We start from the raw sequence: 13,385 nt of genomic DNA, 5'->3' as shown, positions 1-13,385 counted from the left end.
ACTCTGATGGCATTACCAATTGTCAGTGTTGGATTGTTTGGGATTTTTTAAATTGCCATATTAACTTTTACTCATAAGTAAGATAATGAAGAAAATAAATAATAGAGACAATACAGATATATGTTTATGGAGATGAGAGGTATTTTTTCTTTCCATATGAAGTTTTAGGTCCAAAACATCTGAAGTCTGTAGTTTCTGCTTGCAGTTGCCCTTTTTTCCGACTTGATAAATCTGCAGTCTCTATTCTCTTTTAAAAAACTGCATGAGGGATTCCTTCTGTCTTGAACCACTTGTAATGTATGCAGCCATTTTTGACCTTGTGTAGCTGGTACAAAATTACACTGGAAATAACAAGCTGCAGCAACCCAGCAGAGGACAGTACAGCAAGGCTTCCTGGGAATCTTGGACAGCTTGGTGGAATTTGGAAGACGGTTACATATTTTTGCAATATTGTTGCAGCGTGAATCTGTTCTTGTTATGAGAGAAAAAAAGTCTTAAATACTGTTTTAAATGCAAATCCATATATTTTGTGCTAGTGCTAATGAATCAGATTAGGTTGTGCATCTAGCTGTTGTGTGTTCTATTCTTGAAGTAACACTCAGAAAGTTAATCAGTTTTCTGACTTCTTTGTTTTAGAATAGTTCTTCCCTTCCTCTTCTTAATTTTAGTTCATTGATCTGTGAAACACCAGTCATTTTTATTCTGGCAACAGTGAAAATTTGGTCTTCTGGGGGTTTATCTCACTCAATTTCAGTAAACTTTCAGCTTTTCAGTTTCAAAAATTAAGAGTAGGTTTAATCTGTTCACTGTTAGCTAGTTTTCTTCCCTGTTACTTTATTTCTCATTCGTTTTACCATCATGCCATGTAAGCCCAAGATTTGCTAGGCTCTCCTTAGCTGCAGTTTGGCAGCGTCGCCACACGATGGCAGCCAGCTACAGCCTCATCGCTCTGCAAGCTTTTGTAGTCGGTTCTGAGGCTCTAGCAGTGTCCTGTCTCTGTGCCAGAAGAAGCTATAGTCTGTTTCCCTGCAAGGAGGGAGAAGCGGCACATTGAAATAAGTCGGTACAGTCAAGGGGACATGATCTAGCAGTGCTCCCTCTCAGTTGGAACATAACAAGAGTGGTTGACCTGGAACCAGGGCTGCATACAACAGCTGCATCACAGAGGAGAGCTACTCTTTAGCATAAGCTCCACCTAAATGAATTTAACTGCCTAGATGGGGAAGCTTTATTAATACTAAGAATAATTTGTTTTAAAGTAGAGCTATGATTGATCACTGGGTATTTTAAATGTTTAAAAACCAACCAACCAAACCAAAGTCTATTAATAACTCTAAATAAAGTTACTTGTTTTATTCATAGAAATTTTTCTGTGGAGTTGTTACACGTTTCTAATAGACATACTGCATCTAAAATATTCGGGTGCGCGTGGTTTATGGTTGGAATTTTAGTCTTATCTTCTCAGATTTGATGTGTCTGGTTATTACTGGCACCAGTGGCACTTGTGTCCTAGTGTGCTGTATTTGTAGGATGCATCTAAAGTGAGTTTAATGCCAGGAACAGTAAAAATTGGTTTGGAAACAGATAGATGAGAACAGCAGTGTTGGAGGTCCAGGAGAATTACTCACATCTCTGTGGATCTTAGTGACAAAGAGAGTTCTACAAAAGCTGGGACAGTCACAAGAACTGGAATATTCTTTTTTTGACATATCAGTGAGGATACATGCTTTCACTGGCACAGAAAATAACGTGGCTTGCTCCCGCATGGGACATGGAATCTGATTCTTCGTTTCTGGAAAGCTTTCCATTTTTAATCACGTAGCATTCTGAAGGACAGTACTTTTAATTCTAGCTATTTATGGGTGTTTTATTTTGTTTTGCTTTTTCGCTCATTTCCTGGCAGAAATGATGTTTTCAATACAAAACATGAGGCTGGTGTCCCGGCTTGCTGCTGCAAGCTGACCTGTGGTTAGGAACAGGGCATGGCAGCAGCCAGCACACGGAGTATTTTGTCTCAGGCTTAGTTCTTAGGAACTGCACACTTGATTTCAGGTTAAGGCCTATAGTATTGCCATTGTCAAACAAGTCTAGATTAGGCAACTAATTAAAAATGACTTTGTGATTATTATCTAAAGTAATTAAAGCACAGTTTTTATCACATTCCTTCCGAATCTAGTTTGTTTCAAGTGTGGGGAAAAAAATTTCTATTGAATGAGGAGCCCTTTCCATATTATGACATGAATCAGAAGTGTGGTAAATTTGGTTTGGAGGAAAAATAAACTTATAATGCCTTAACATATCTTGAAGTGTCTTAATCTTAAATCATATATTAATTGCTTTGCTTTTGTTAAATGTGTAGTAGACTACAAATTGACACCATTTCTAACTTTTTTTTTAGGTTCTTGGGGTGTCAATGTTTTAATACCAGAACAGCAAATAAATCAGTGGTGAAGTCATTTTCTAAGTGGAAGAGGAAGTTTTTCAATACAAAATTGTGGTAGATACAGTGAAATTCTGAACAGATTTTTCTCTAAGGAGAATGACATGCTTTCAAGATCAAGTGCATTGAAGGGGCAGTTTTGTTTGCCTGAAAAAAAAAAAAAAGAAAAAAAATGTAAAGGACAAGTAAACAATTTGAGGATAAGCTACACTTTTTGTTGGAAAAAATCAATATTTTATTTATGTGCTATCAGTTTATTTCCGGATCACAAGAAGTATTCCCTCTTAGTTTTAACCTAACAGTCTGAGAGGTGTTTGGTACAGATTTGAGCTCCTCTCTTCATACATTTGCTGGCTATACTAAATAACCACGAGCTCTGCTGGATTGCCGTTTACATCCACGAAGTGAAATAATAGTTGGATTGATTTTCTTATGGTGATAGAACCAGAAGAGTGTCAGTATTTTAAATTAAACGCAAACTTCAGCAACAGAATGTTTGTATGGATTATGAAAACATTATGTGGAGCAGAATTATAACCGCTTTTTGATCTAAAACACTCTTATTCCAAAAGCTTCATGCTAGCCTTCTCAGAAAGGTCCAGAAACTACGAGTGACCAGAACGTAACAGGTCTCAGTCATGCTTGCCCATTTCCAACCCTGAAAGTTTGCTTGTCCTTTAAGAAAAATGTAATGTTGTGAAATTCCTTCCAGTAGTGCCACTGTATTTTGTCTCCAAATAAAAGAAGCTTATTGTAGTATGTTTGCAGAAAAATTCTAAACAAAAATTATACAGCTTATTAGAGTGTGGGAATAGGGATCTAAATTTTAAATAAAATTATATATATATATAAATTGGTGCTGATTTTATAATTGCGCAGTTTGTTTAGTTTTTTCTTACTTTTAAATTCCAACTTAAAATTATGAGGTTTCAGAAATATATTGAAAGTTTAACAATGTTTAAAAATAGAAGAGCATGAGAACTCATGCTTTAAAAATGATTTTTAAATTTGTATTTTATATTGTTTTATCTATCTGTCTTTGCAAGCAGTCTTCAGGTTAAAGATACTTCTAACAGGTTACAGTACATTTCCTCTGTATGTAAATTAGATTGGATAATAGAAATTCATAAACAACCCATAATCTTCTTTGAAAGCTAAGCTTTAAACTTCATTTTGTGTCCATTCACAAATAAATTAAATTTGGTCTAAAACAGAGAGTGGATTTATGCCATTTTGACATCGACTCATTTTGCAAGGCTTAGGCAGCTAGACATCATTTTAAAGGAAATATTAACTTATATTACATATGTATATTTTTTGTCAGTTGTCTCTCAGTTCTCAAGGTATATTATTTTAATCATTCCATGCCTTAATACGCTTGCAATACAAGGATCTCCCCGAATGGGTGAACACAAAAAGGCTTCCTGTTTTTAGACTTGGAAATTAAACATTCGGCTGTGGTAGCCAAAAACCATAGGTTATCTAAAGGATCACGATAAAATATAATTATTTTACTAAATCACGGGATAACGACAAACTCAAAACTAGATCTGCCTAACTCATTTTACATAAATAAATACTCATGTCTAAAAGTACTGCCTATATTGTTTTTCACACCACTGCATTTAATAGAACTGCTGAGAGGACTGTATATATGATTTTAAACTTAAGTTGATTTTTCTTACTCTTGAAGGAGTGTTTCTTTGTGAAAGCAGTTCTTACAGCTTTGTTTTCAACCAGCTAAAAATGTTTTATATATTTACCTTAACCTGTTGTCCTCCACATTCTATTGTCCTAATTGTACTGTTTTCTGATTTGTATTTATGTCTTGAGACAGTAACTTTTTGAATAAAAATAAACCTGCAGTATGTTGTATGTTTGATCTTTTTAAATCGGGGATAGGGGAGGACGGTGAAGAAAGGGGAACGAGTAATGCAAATGTTATGTTTATAGAAATCGGAATCTTTTTCCATGTCTTTTAAGTGTTTGTCTCAGAGTTGGGATAATGTATGGAAAACTGCACTGTTTTATATTTGTAATAAATTGTACAAGTTTTTAAAATGTGAATAAAGCACTAATTGGGTTAATAATTTAAAGTAGAAAAGTTATGCAATCATGATTGTTTGAAATATGCTTTGAGTTCAACTTGTTAAAAGAATTAGCGGTGTAAATACAGAGCGAGCTTTTCCAGAGGTTAGTACCTGCAAATAAAATTTTTAACATTTGTATAGAACTTTTACATGCCAAGAAATTGATGGTTAATTATTTTCGTGTTACATTTTTTAAAGACGTGCCGATAGCCTTTGTGCTCCTTTCTTTTTCCTTCGACCTTTTACCTGACGTTACTCAGAATGTTTTTGATTCTGATACTGTCCATAGCCAAATGGGGCCGTTGGGTAACATCAGCTGAAATGTGGCTGACTGTATATACTGCTTTCCAGTCCTTCTATGTATCATGCACCTGATAAACGTTGTCAGCTTAACTGGCAAGACAACACAGCAGTGAGGGGAGAAAGCTCCTTTCTGGTAGAAGCCCTTAAGGGATTCCTTGTGAAATCTTACTGATAGTATTTCTCGTCCCTGCTAGTGTAACGGGATGGGCTTTTCTGCTTCCTCACTACAAGTGTTCATTCCTGGCTAAATCTTGCTGTAACTTCAATAATAATATCTCGTGGAAAATGGTTTTAGTAGGTCTAAGTTGATAACGTAAGGAAAATACCTTCACTGTTCAATGTACAATCTGTTCTAGTCGGAGCTTTTTGGTACAGATGCCTGTAAATGAAAGAAACCTGACTTTCGAAAGGATATGTGATAAAAATGTAGAGAATAACAAATGCTTCAAAGAAAGTAAAGGCTGTCCTCTGATTTACTGAAGAGGCCACAGAGAAGGTATTGACACTGAATGAAACTGAAAGGCATAGTCATCAGATATTCTGTAAAAAAGTATTTCCTGATATTAAACAACCAAAGACAATATGTAAGAAGCTCATGATTGCTGTTGTTTTTTTTTCCCCCATTGGATGGTGCGTTCCTAATTCATATAGCTTGTTTTTTAGGGTCAGTAAATTCACTTCTTGTCTAATCTTGGTTTAACTAGGCAATTGCCACATCACATTATTACTTTTCTCTGTTTTCCAGATTACACATGCATTTGTCTTAGCACACAGCATCACAGTCCCCCGTACTGCTAGCTTCCTACTCATAAAACATTTAATGCTTATTTAGAGATTGACTGCTTTTCAATCCATAGCTACTTGACTTTGTTTTTCAGTGGTCTGGTTAACGTCACAGCCTACTTTGTTCATTGAAGCATTTATTGAAACTGACAATTTCTGCTTCAGAATTCTGACAAAGTACAAATTGGTTCCTTAAAAATACTGCTTAAATATTTTGACTGCTTTAGTTTAATTTTAGTTCAATTTTGCATGGATGCCCCATCCCTGGAGACACCCAAGGTCAGGCTGGACCGGGCTCTGGGCACCTGATGGAGCTGTGGGTGTCACTGCTCATTGCACGGGGGTTGGACCAGATGGCCTTTAAAAGTCCCTTCCAACTCTAAGGATTCTATGACTGTTATAATGAATTTATGATACTGAATGGCTTACGCCATTCCGTATTGTTCATAATCGTAGGTGCACTCTATTAGTGAGATTTCTGACATTGACATCCAAAAGGGGTCATTTCTTTAGAGGGAGATGGTACATGGTTGAAAAATATAGTAATGCAGGACAATATTAATAGTTCTGTACCAAAAAAAAACCCCAAAAAACCAACAAAAAAACCCCACCAAAATTCATATTCACTATGCTTGTCATGTCTCCCCTGTCTTTCTTGCTGCTGAGCTTTCCTTAATTAGAGTAAATCTTAATTTTTACATATATAAAAATAAACGTGTTTTAACAACTGAACTTATGTTTGTCATACATTTTGGTAGATGAGTGCTTTCCAACTAAGTTGCTTTATTGTTGTGGTTTTTGTAGTTACTGCCATGTTTTATAGGTGGAAATCACAGTAGCATTACAGAGTTAAGAAGCCCTGTGCCCCTCAAATTACCCAAAGCATGTTAAATTGGTGTTTTGGTATCTGTCTGCCAGAACCCCACATTAAAACTATTATTATTATTTTAGAGAATATGTTCAATTCTTTGTGATACAACCATGAGCTGCATTTACAAATTTTGCAAGGGAAATTTGTGTTCAGCTTGTAACAGATTGAATTCTGCACTTCTAAAAAAGGTTTGTTAAGCTATGTATCAAAATACTAAATCCTCTAGGGGTTGCCTCTAATAAGGAGATGTGAAGTCAGTAATTGCTTCTTGTTAAAGCGTTCAGGTTATAAAGTGAAGAGTTTGGAGGAAGCACTTAGTTAGGGTGGTGCCCTGGGCAGGGCCAGCATCGGCTCAGTGCGAGTTGGCTGGACACTCCTGGAGTGCTCTGGCAGAAGTGACACACATCCCACGTTTCCATTTTGTGAGAGCATCTTTGAGAACACTTTGTGCTAGATGCTACTATTGCTGTAACATATTTCTCATACATTTAGTGGAAACGATGCACCTTGTGCTTGCTTAGCCCTTCTCTGGGTGGCTTGTTTGGTCCTTCTGGACTTCAGCATTTCTCAGCCAACCATGCTCTTACCTCTGCCTGCAACAGCTTTTAATGGGCAGCAGTTGGCTGGGCTCGGTGCAGGCCCTGCGCCATGGCTAACCCATCTGGGTTGGGTTGGGTTGGGTTGGGTTGACTCAGGGTGCTGGGGCTCCATTGCAGCCTTCTGACTTCACACTGCCGGCCCGAGTGCTGGATAGCATGCACAGACGTGGAGCGCTGCTGGAACTCCACTTGGCAGCTGTAGTTAGGTGCTGCACCGTATGGCTGTTCCAGGAAGCCATGCAGTTTGCCTCTGCTTTTTAAATAGCAGTTAAACCACAGTTCTTGAGTGACATACGTGCAGATCTCTTATTATTTTAGCACACTCTTCACGGGTTTATATTCTGTTTTCTTCATTTTAGACTGTTGAACTCCACCAACAGCAAAAATGTAAACCACATCCACTTGTTTTTGCTATCATGTGCAAAAGCACTTTGAGACGTGGTATATCTTATCTAGTCTGTTCTTTGTGCTTTTCAGCTTAAACTACCGAGCTGTCTTTTACGTACCTGGTCTGGAGTATCACCTGACAAAACCTGTCTTTCCATTACTTGCTGGCGTATGGTCTTCTGCATCTTGAAAAACAGATTCTTTTTTTGCATTTTTTTTCTTTTTTTTCTTTTCATGAGCTCTCCCACTGCAGCCAGGGATGGCAGTGCGTCATGAACCCGGGTTGGATAAGGAAGGTGGCTTTGTTGGTGGAACGCTCTTGTTTTCATTCTGTTGGAGGTACTGAGGAGGTTACAGTTCAAGGATGGAGCACGTAAATATTGGTAGCTGGAGAAGCCTGTGTGTTTGGACTATCAGGAGTTTGTTTGGGAACATTTCATTTTTCATGCTTGTTTCAATATCTTGTACTTGGTGAAAGCAGCTTGTTTGAAGTGCTGTGAAGCTAAAAGGAACAGATGCTCTACTTAAAGTTGCTTTCATTACAAATTCTTTTTTTTTTAACCTTGCAACACTTCATCTTCCACTTCAGAATGACTTGTAACTTGCACAGTTCCCAGGCTCACCTGAGTTGGGTGTGTGGATGTGACAAGAAGGAGTGCTGTATTACAGCAGTGAGAGTACTAAGGAGGGGATTTCAACTATTTGCATTACCTTCCTTTCTCTAGGATTTGTGTTGCATTTACCAAAGAGAACATCTTGTTTATGCTGACTGTGTTGTGCTGCTGTTTTGTCACAGGTTGTGACAGATGCATGGGTGCTGTAGGTTTACAGTGTAGAAGTGTCATCTCTTCGTATGCTGTTGCCTTAGTCTGCAGTATTAGATCTGGGTCATGCTCCATTATTAATAGTGAAAAGATTTGTCATTTAGACATTTGCTGAATCCCTGCCTCCAAGGGAGTTTGTGTATATATAAGATCTCTTATTCATATAACAGCAAGGTGTGTTGTTGTGTGGTATGATCTTGCTCATTGGAAACTGATGTGGTGGTCAGCATGAGCTGGGCAAATACAGGCAGCTCTCACCTGTCGGCACAGTGAGGTAATTCATTTTTCATCAGAAAAGCATTATGGACAAATAAAGTTGCTTGACTCTGGGTCAAGACTTTCAGACCATGGTATTCCATGAATAAAAAGGTTTGCTGTATCAGCACAAGGTACACCTCCTACCTGTGCTGGGGGAGAGGAGTGGGGACACTTCTACTGGTGATGTTTTACCTGAGATCTTATCCAAAATCTTAACAAGTAAAGTAGTTCTCATTCCAGCCTATTTTTGAAGTCCTCTTGCTTGAAGTGTCCTTGTTCTGTTCTCCCCTTCCAGCATGAACGTAGAAGGGCCCTCTTATTCCTCTCCTAAAGCAGTGCTGTAGCAATGGCAAGTGGGCAGAAGCATTCCTCTTGGGATATTCAAGTGATGGGCATGCAGGGGAATCTGCTTTATCAAATTGTCCTACTTAACCTGCATGCATACAACAGAAGGATTATTACCTGAATTTAAGAACAGCGATTCTTCTAATGAGCAACTTTTCCCTTATGATTTTAAGGTACAGAGGACAGTGCGTGCCGCAGGAATTAGGTCTGACTGGTTGGGGGAGCTGAGGCTTTCAAGGCAGATGCCTGTTATCAGGTAAACTGATGCACTGATTACAAAGAGTTCTGCTCTCAGAAGAGGATGCTAGCAATTATGCAAAGTGAAGCTCAAGTTAGTAATACCACGCAGCTCAAATCACTGCAAGGGTATTCTCAAAAGTGACTTGCAGCTCTTGCAAAAGTCAATTGAAAGTCTTAATTCTGCTTGCATTCTAGTACTGTGGTGTTCAAGGGTGAGGTTCATGTGGATATGGATAAATAGTTTGTGGTAAAGTATTCATTCAAGTTGGCCTCTTTGATTTGTTCAGGCACCAGGTGGTCTTTCAGTTACTTCTGGTAGGACTGTCCCTTGCTGAGCTTCACGGATTTATTTTCCTGCAACCCTTCTGAAATATGGGAGGCTTTCCTAGTTAGCTTTGGTCCATATTGTGGTGGGGGTGTTTTGTTGTCTTCATTTCCTGTTTATAGAGCCAGGGCTTTTTAATGATGTTTCAGTACAGCTCATACTATCTAACAAATCACTGACTGAAGGTAACATTCATATTAGCATGCAGCAGCTTTAGAGCTTTAAGACAGCCCCCCTCTACTCTCCAACCAGACTGTGGAAAGCTGCAAGCAGTTTGCAACATCCAAAATGTATGTTACACCATCCAACCAGCTCATAATTTTTAGTAAGACTGAAGAACCATTGGTTGATAAAGAGGTCTGCAGGCCATCTAGCCCAGCGTCCTGTGGGAGCTGTGTGGCGCCTACACCTCTTGACACCAACCTAACTGGAGCAGCTCTTCCATAGCTGAGGCCTCAGTCCCCTCAGTTGGCGGCCATGTTTAGGTTCAGCCAAGTCTCAGCAGGCATCTTCAGAATTTCAAGGCAAATATATACTGTAATCTACATCATGATAATACATGACTGCTTTAAGGGAGTATTTAACATTCTGGCTGTGCTCGCTCAGTCGCTTGGTCTCACGAGGAGGGTTGCTGTGGGGGATGAGCCGGGAGGTGCAGCCCCACACAGGTGGGTTTGGATATTCCAGGCCGGAGCTGCTGCACCCTTCTGGAGCTGCCCTCTGTGGTTCGTGGCTGTTGGAGCCTGAGGTGAATTGCCCTTCTGTCTGACAATGAGTTAATTGCTCCATTTAAACGGGCCAAATTCTGTATCTCAGGAAAATATGCGTATGTTAGGGAAATATTGAATTACAGGAGCCTTTAATGAAAATAAAGTGCCAGTGGAGCATAAAGATAAAACAGGAGATGTTTGCGCAGTGATAGTCGGTGAGAAATCTGAGAGCAGGTTGTATTTGTCAGTGCCGTTAGGATGTGATTTACAGGTGTTCGGGCTGAGATGTGCAGTGGGAAATGCTGAAGTGCTGCACTGTTGTTGAGGTGAGGACGTGGGTACTTACACAGGAGGCCGGGGCAGGTCAGTGGCGGTTGGCTTCTGAGGAGGGGGACTTCAGAGTTCTTAGATATCTGGGGAAGAGAATAGTTTCTGTTCTGGCTTAAGTGCAACATAAATACAGCTAACTTCATTCTAGGACCCAAAATAGCACAGAGGTGTGAGTGGCAGTGTGTTACACCGTGCAGGTGTAACTGTATCTCCCCTTGTATCTCCCCTTGTAGATCCTCCAGCTGCCTGATAGACGCCTGTGCTTCCACAGCATAAAATGATCTGCTGCAGGACTATGGTGGGCTTGCTAGATTTCAGGAGATGCACGGACATCAGAATGGTTCCTTTATGAGACTCAAACCGACTGTTTAATTCCGCACTCTTACCGTAATGCCTTCTGGGGAAATATTTGGACTTATTTCACGTCCTTACAGACGCGCATTATTTTGGTCAGCTGTTTTTGATTGCTGCCTATGCTGGTTATTCCATTTCCATCATAGTGAGTGCTCCCACTAGTTCTTCTCCCTGTTCAGCAGGCATTTAGTACAGAAGCCAGGCAGAAGCCAGTCAAATCCAAATTCAGATATTTTCCCTGGACTTACTTTTTCTCAAGGCCTCCTTTCCAAGTAGACTTGCCACAGCTGCCCAGCTTTTCAGCCTGCAAGATGCTGGATTTACCTTTTGGCCACTCTGTGCCCACCTACCCCTGCAGCCAGCACCCAGCGAGGCATCTCCGCGCAGTACAGAGCATTTTGATAAGAAATGCCCAGCAAACACTAAAAACAGTAACATGAGCTGGCTGCCGCTGAGTGCTAGCTGATGAAATACAATACACAGGTGTATTGTTTCACTGATAACAGTAAATCAGTTCAGCATGTGGATGAAATCAGCAGCCTCTCCCAAGTGCTGCTGTCCACTCTCTACTGCCTAACCTTCCATTCCCTAAAACTGTTACAATTTCTTAACTTGTTTGTACAGTTTTGAAAGTGTTCTTGGCTTACAGAAAGATAGATTTTAAAAATGTGATACATATATATATATATATCTATATATGTATATAAATTTGAATAGTTCTAAACTGGAATGTATGTGACTTCACATTCAGCTCCTTGGCTGATGTCGGGACCAGACAGATGCAGCTCCTGACCCAAGCAGGTCTGATCAGTTGCATTTAGAAGAATTTAGCACCTGTCAAGTTGAGCAGGCTTTCCACTGAATAATGAATGTTTCTGTCTCCGCCCCCTTTCAGTGGGAGTTGAAGTCACTTTGGTGCTATGGATGGATTTGTCCTAATCCAGGCTCCTCTTCCCCTCAGTGAGGCATCACTGCAGCAGCGAAATTTTAAGGGAAGCCAGAGTAGAACTGTTTCTTTCTTGAGCAACAGTCATGCAACCTGGGGTGAGCTAGTTTCCTTGGCCTCCATCTGACCAACACACCTTTGGCTGCACAAACCTGGCTGACGCTTCATGGCCTCTGCAATGAGGGACAGCAGGGACTGAGCTGGTGGCATCCCTGGGCACATGGTGTCCCTATGTGTGCTGGAGAGGTGGGTTTGGGCTGAGGGGCCGCAGAGGGCTGTGCTGGAGGGGTGGACACTACTGATGAGCCATGGTGGGATGACAGTGAGTGTCCTCACAGCAAGGACTGAGGCCCATGAGTCCCTCAGAAGGACACTGAGGGGGAAGATGACACTCCTGGGGAGGTGGGGCACCCCTCTTGTGTCTGTGTGGGCAGTGCGCTGGGAAAGGCTCACTCCAGGAGATCCCTACAGGTGGGTTTTCACCACCCCGGTCCGAAGGTGAATTTTAGCAAGAACGGGCTCCTCTGTCCCTCAAGTTGCTTAACAGAAGGCTGAGCTGTGGGAAGCACAGAGCAGGTGTCCAACTTTCATATGTCTTCTCAGGTGCCAGGATGGTGTCTAAGCAGTTTGACAGATTTGCTTAAATTATTACAGTGTATTGCAGTATTAGTCAAATCTGTGATTCTCTGCAAGGCTGATGGAAACCACATGCAGCCTCTCACCTAGCTGGTTTCCTAATCACCTCTTCCAGCGCATCACAAAAGACTGCTTTGTGCAGTTTTTGAAAGCTTATGTGCAAATCAACCTTCATCTTTAACAAGTGCCACATACGTGCATCTGAATAACACCATGACACTCGGCCAGGCTGCAGATTTGGGTTTCACTTCCCCATGTACAGATACCTGCTTACAAAAGTGGTAACCTGTAGTGGTTGGAGGGGTCTTTAAAGGCCCCTTCCAGCTCAATCCTTTCTGATGACCTGATGGGTCAGATGGGGACAGATGAACATAATGCAGGGGCTGGGGGAAAGCAGCAGGTTCCCTGCCCAACCACCTGGGTTCGTTGATGAGTCCTTGGAACCCTCTTTGCTGCCTTCCAGTGGGGCTCTGTGTATATCCTACGTAATGTGGGGCCTGGAGGGTCGTGCAGTGCACCCAACTATAGAGGCCATGGTGGGGCTGTAGGGCAAGCTGTGGCCTTGGCAATGTGTGCAAAGGTGTGGCATGGGCTGGGGTCTCGTATGGGCATCTGGGAGGACCTGGGAGTGGAGGGGAAGAGGGATGGGAACCAGCAGTGGAGAGAAGATGAGATATGGGTTGGGAAAAAAGCACACCATGGAGTGTGGGGAAACAAGGGAATTGCGTCAGTATCAGCCAAGAGATTTACCTGTTGGTTTGGTGGAGCTGCACGTGTCTCAGGACAAGGAGCCCTTAAGAAAGACTCCTCTGTGGGGGTGTCGCTCCCTCTAGGCTGCTTCACCCAGCAGGGAAGGCTGTGGTGGCCCTTCCCGCCAGCTCCGGAGGCAGAGAGGAGTGTGTTTCAGTTGAAAAAGCATTTCCTTGGCATGGAACACTCCATCC

The 13,385-nt window shown here is 41.1% G+C and overlaps 1 protein-coding gene across 15 annotated transcripts in view; it reads left to right on the top strand.

Annotated features, from left to right (window-relative positions):
- STAG2 (stromal antigen 2) overlaps positions 1 to 4,308 on the top strand; it is a 71,650-nt gene extending 67,342 nt beyond the window's left edge. For 9 of the 15 annotated variants that reach the window (XM_015278624.4, XM_015278622.4, XM_046940539.1 and 6 more), the window contains one exon: positions 326 to 2,457. In XM_015278624.4, the coding sequence (XP_015134110.1) occupies positions 326 to 481 (156 nt within the window). In that variant the 3' untranslated portion in view covers positions 482 to 2,457. Of the gene's footprint in view, positions 1 to 162 lie in introns of all 15 variants that reach the window. The other 6 variants (XM_004940828.5, XM_004940826.5, XM_040700155.2 and 3 more) reach the window with 2 other exon arrangements.
- The last annotated feature ends 9,077 nt before the right edge of the window (positions 4,309 to 13,385 follow it).

Source organism: Gallus gallus, chromosome 4, assembly GCF_016699485.2.
Source record: "Gallus gallus isolate bGalGal1 chromosome 4, bGalGal1.mat.broiler.GRCg7b, whole genome shotgun sequence".
NCBI lineage: Eukaryota > Metazoa > Chordata > Aves > Galliformes > Phasianidae > Gallus > Gallus gallus.
This window is presented reverse-complemented; position numbering and strand designations above follow the sequence as displayed.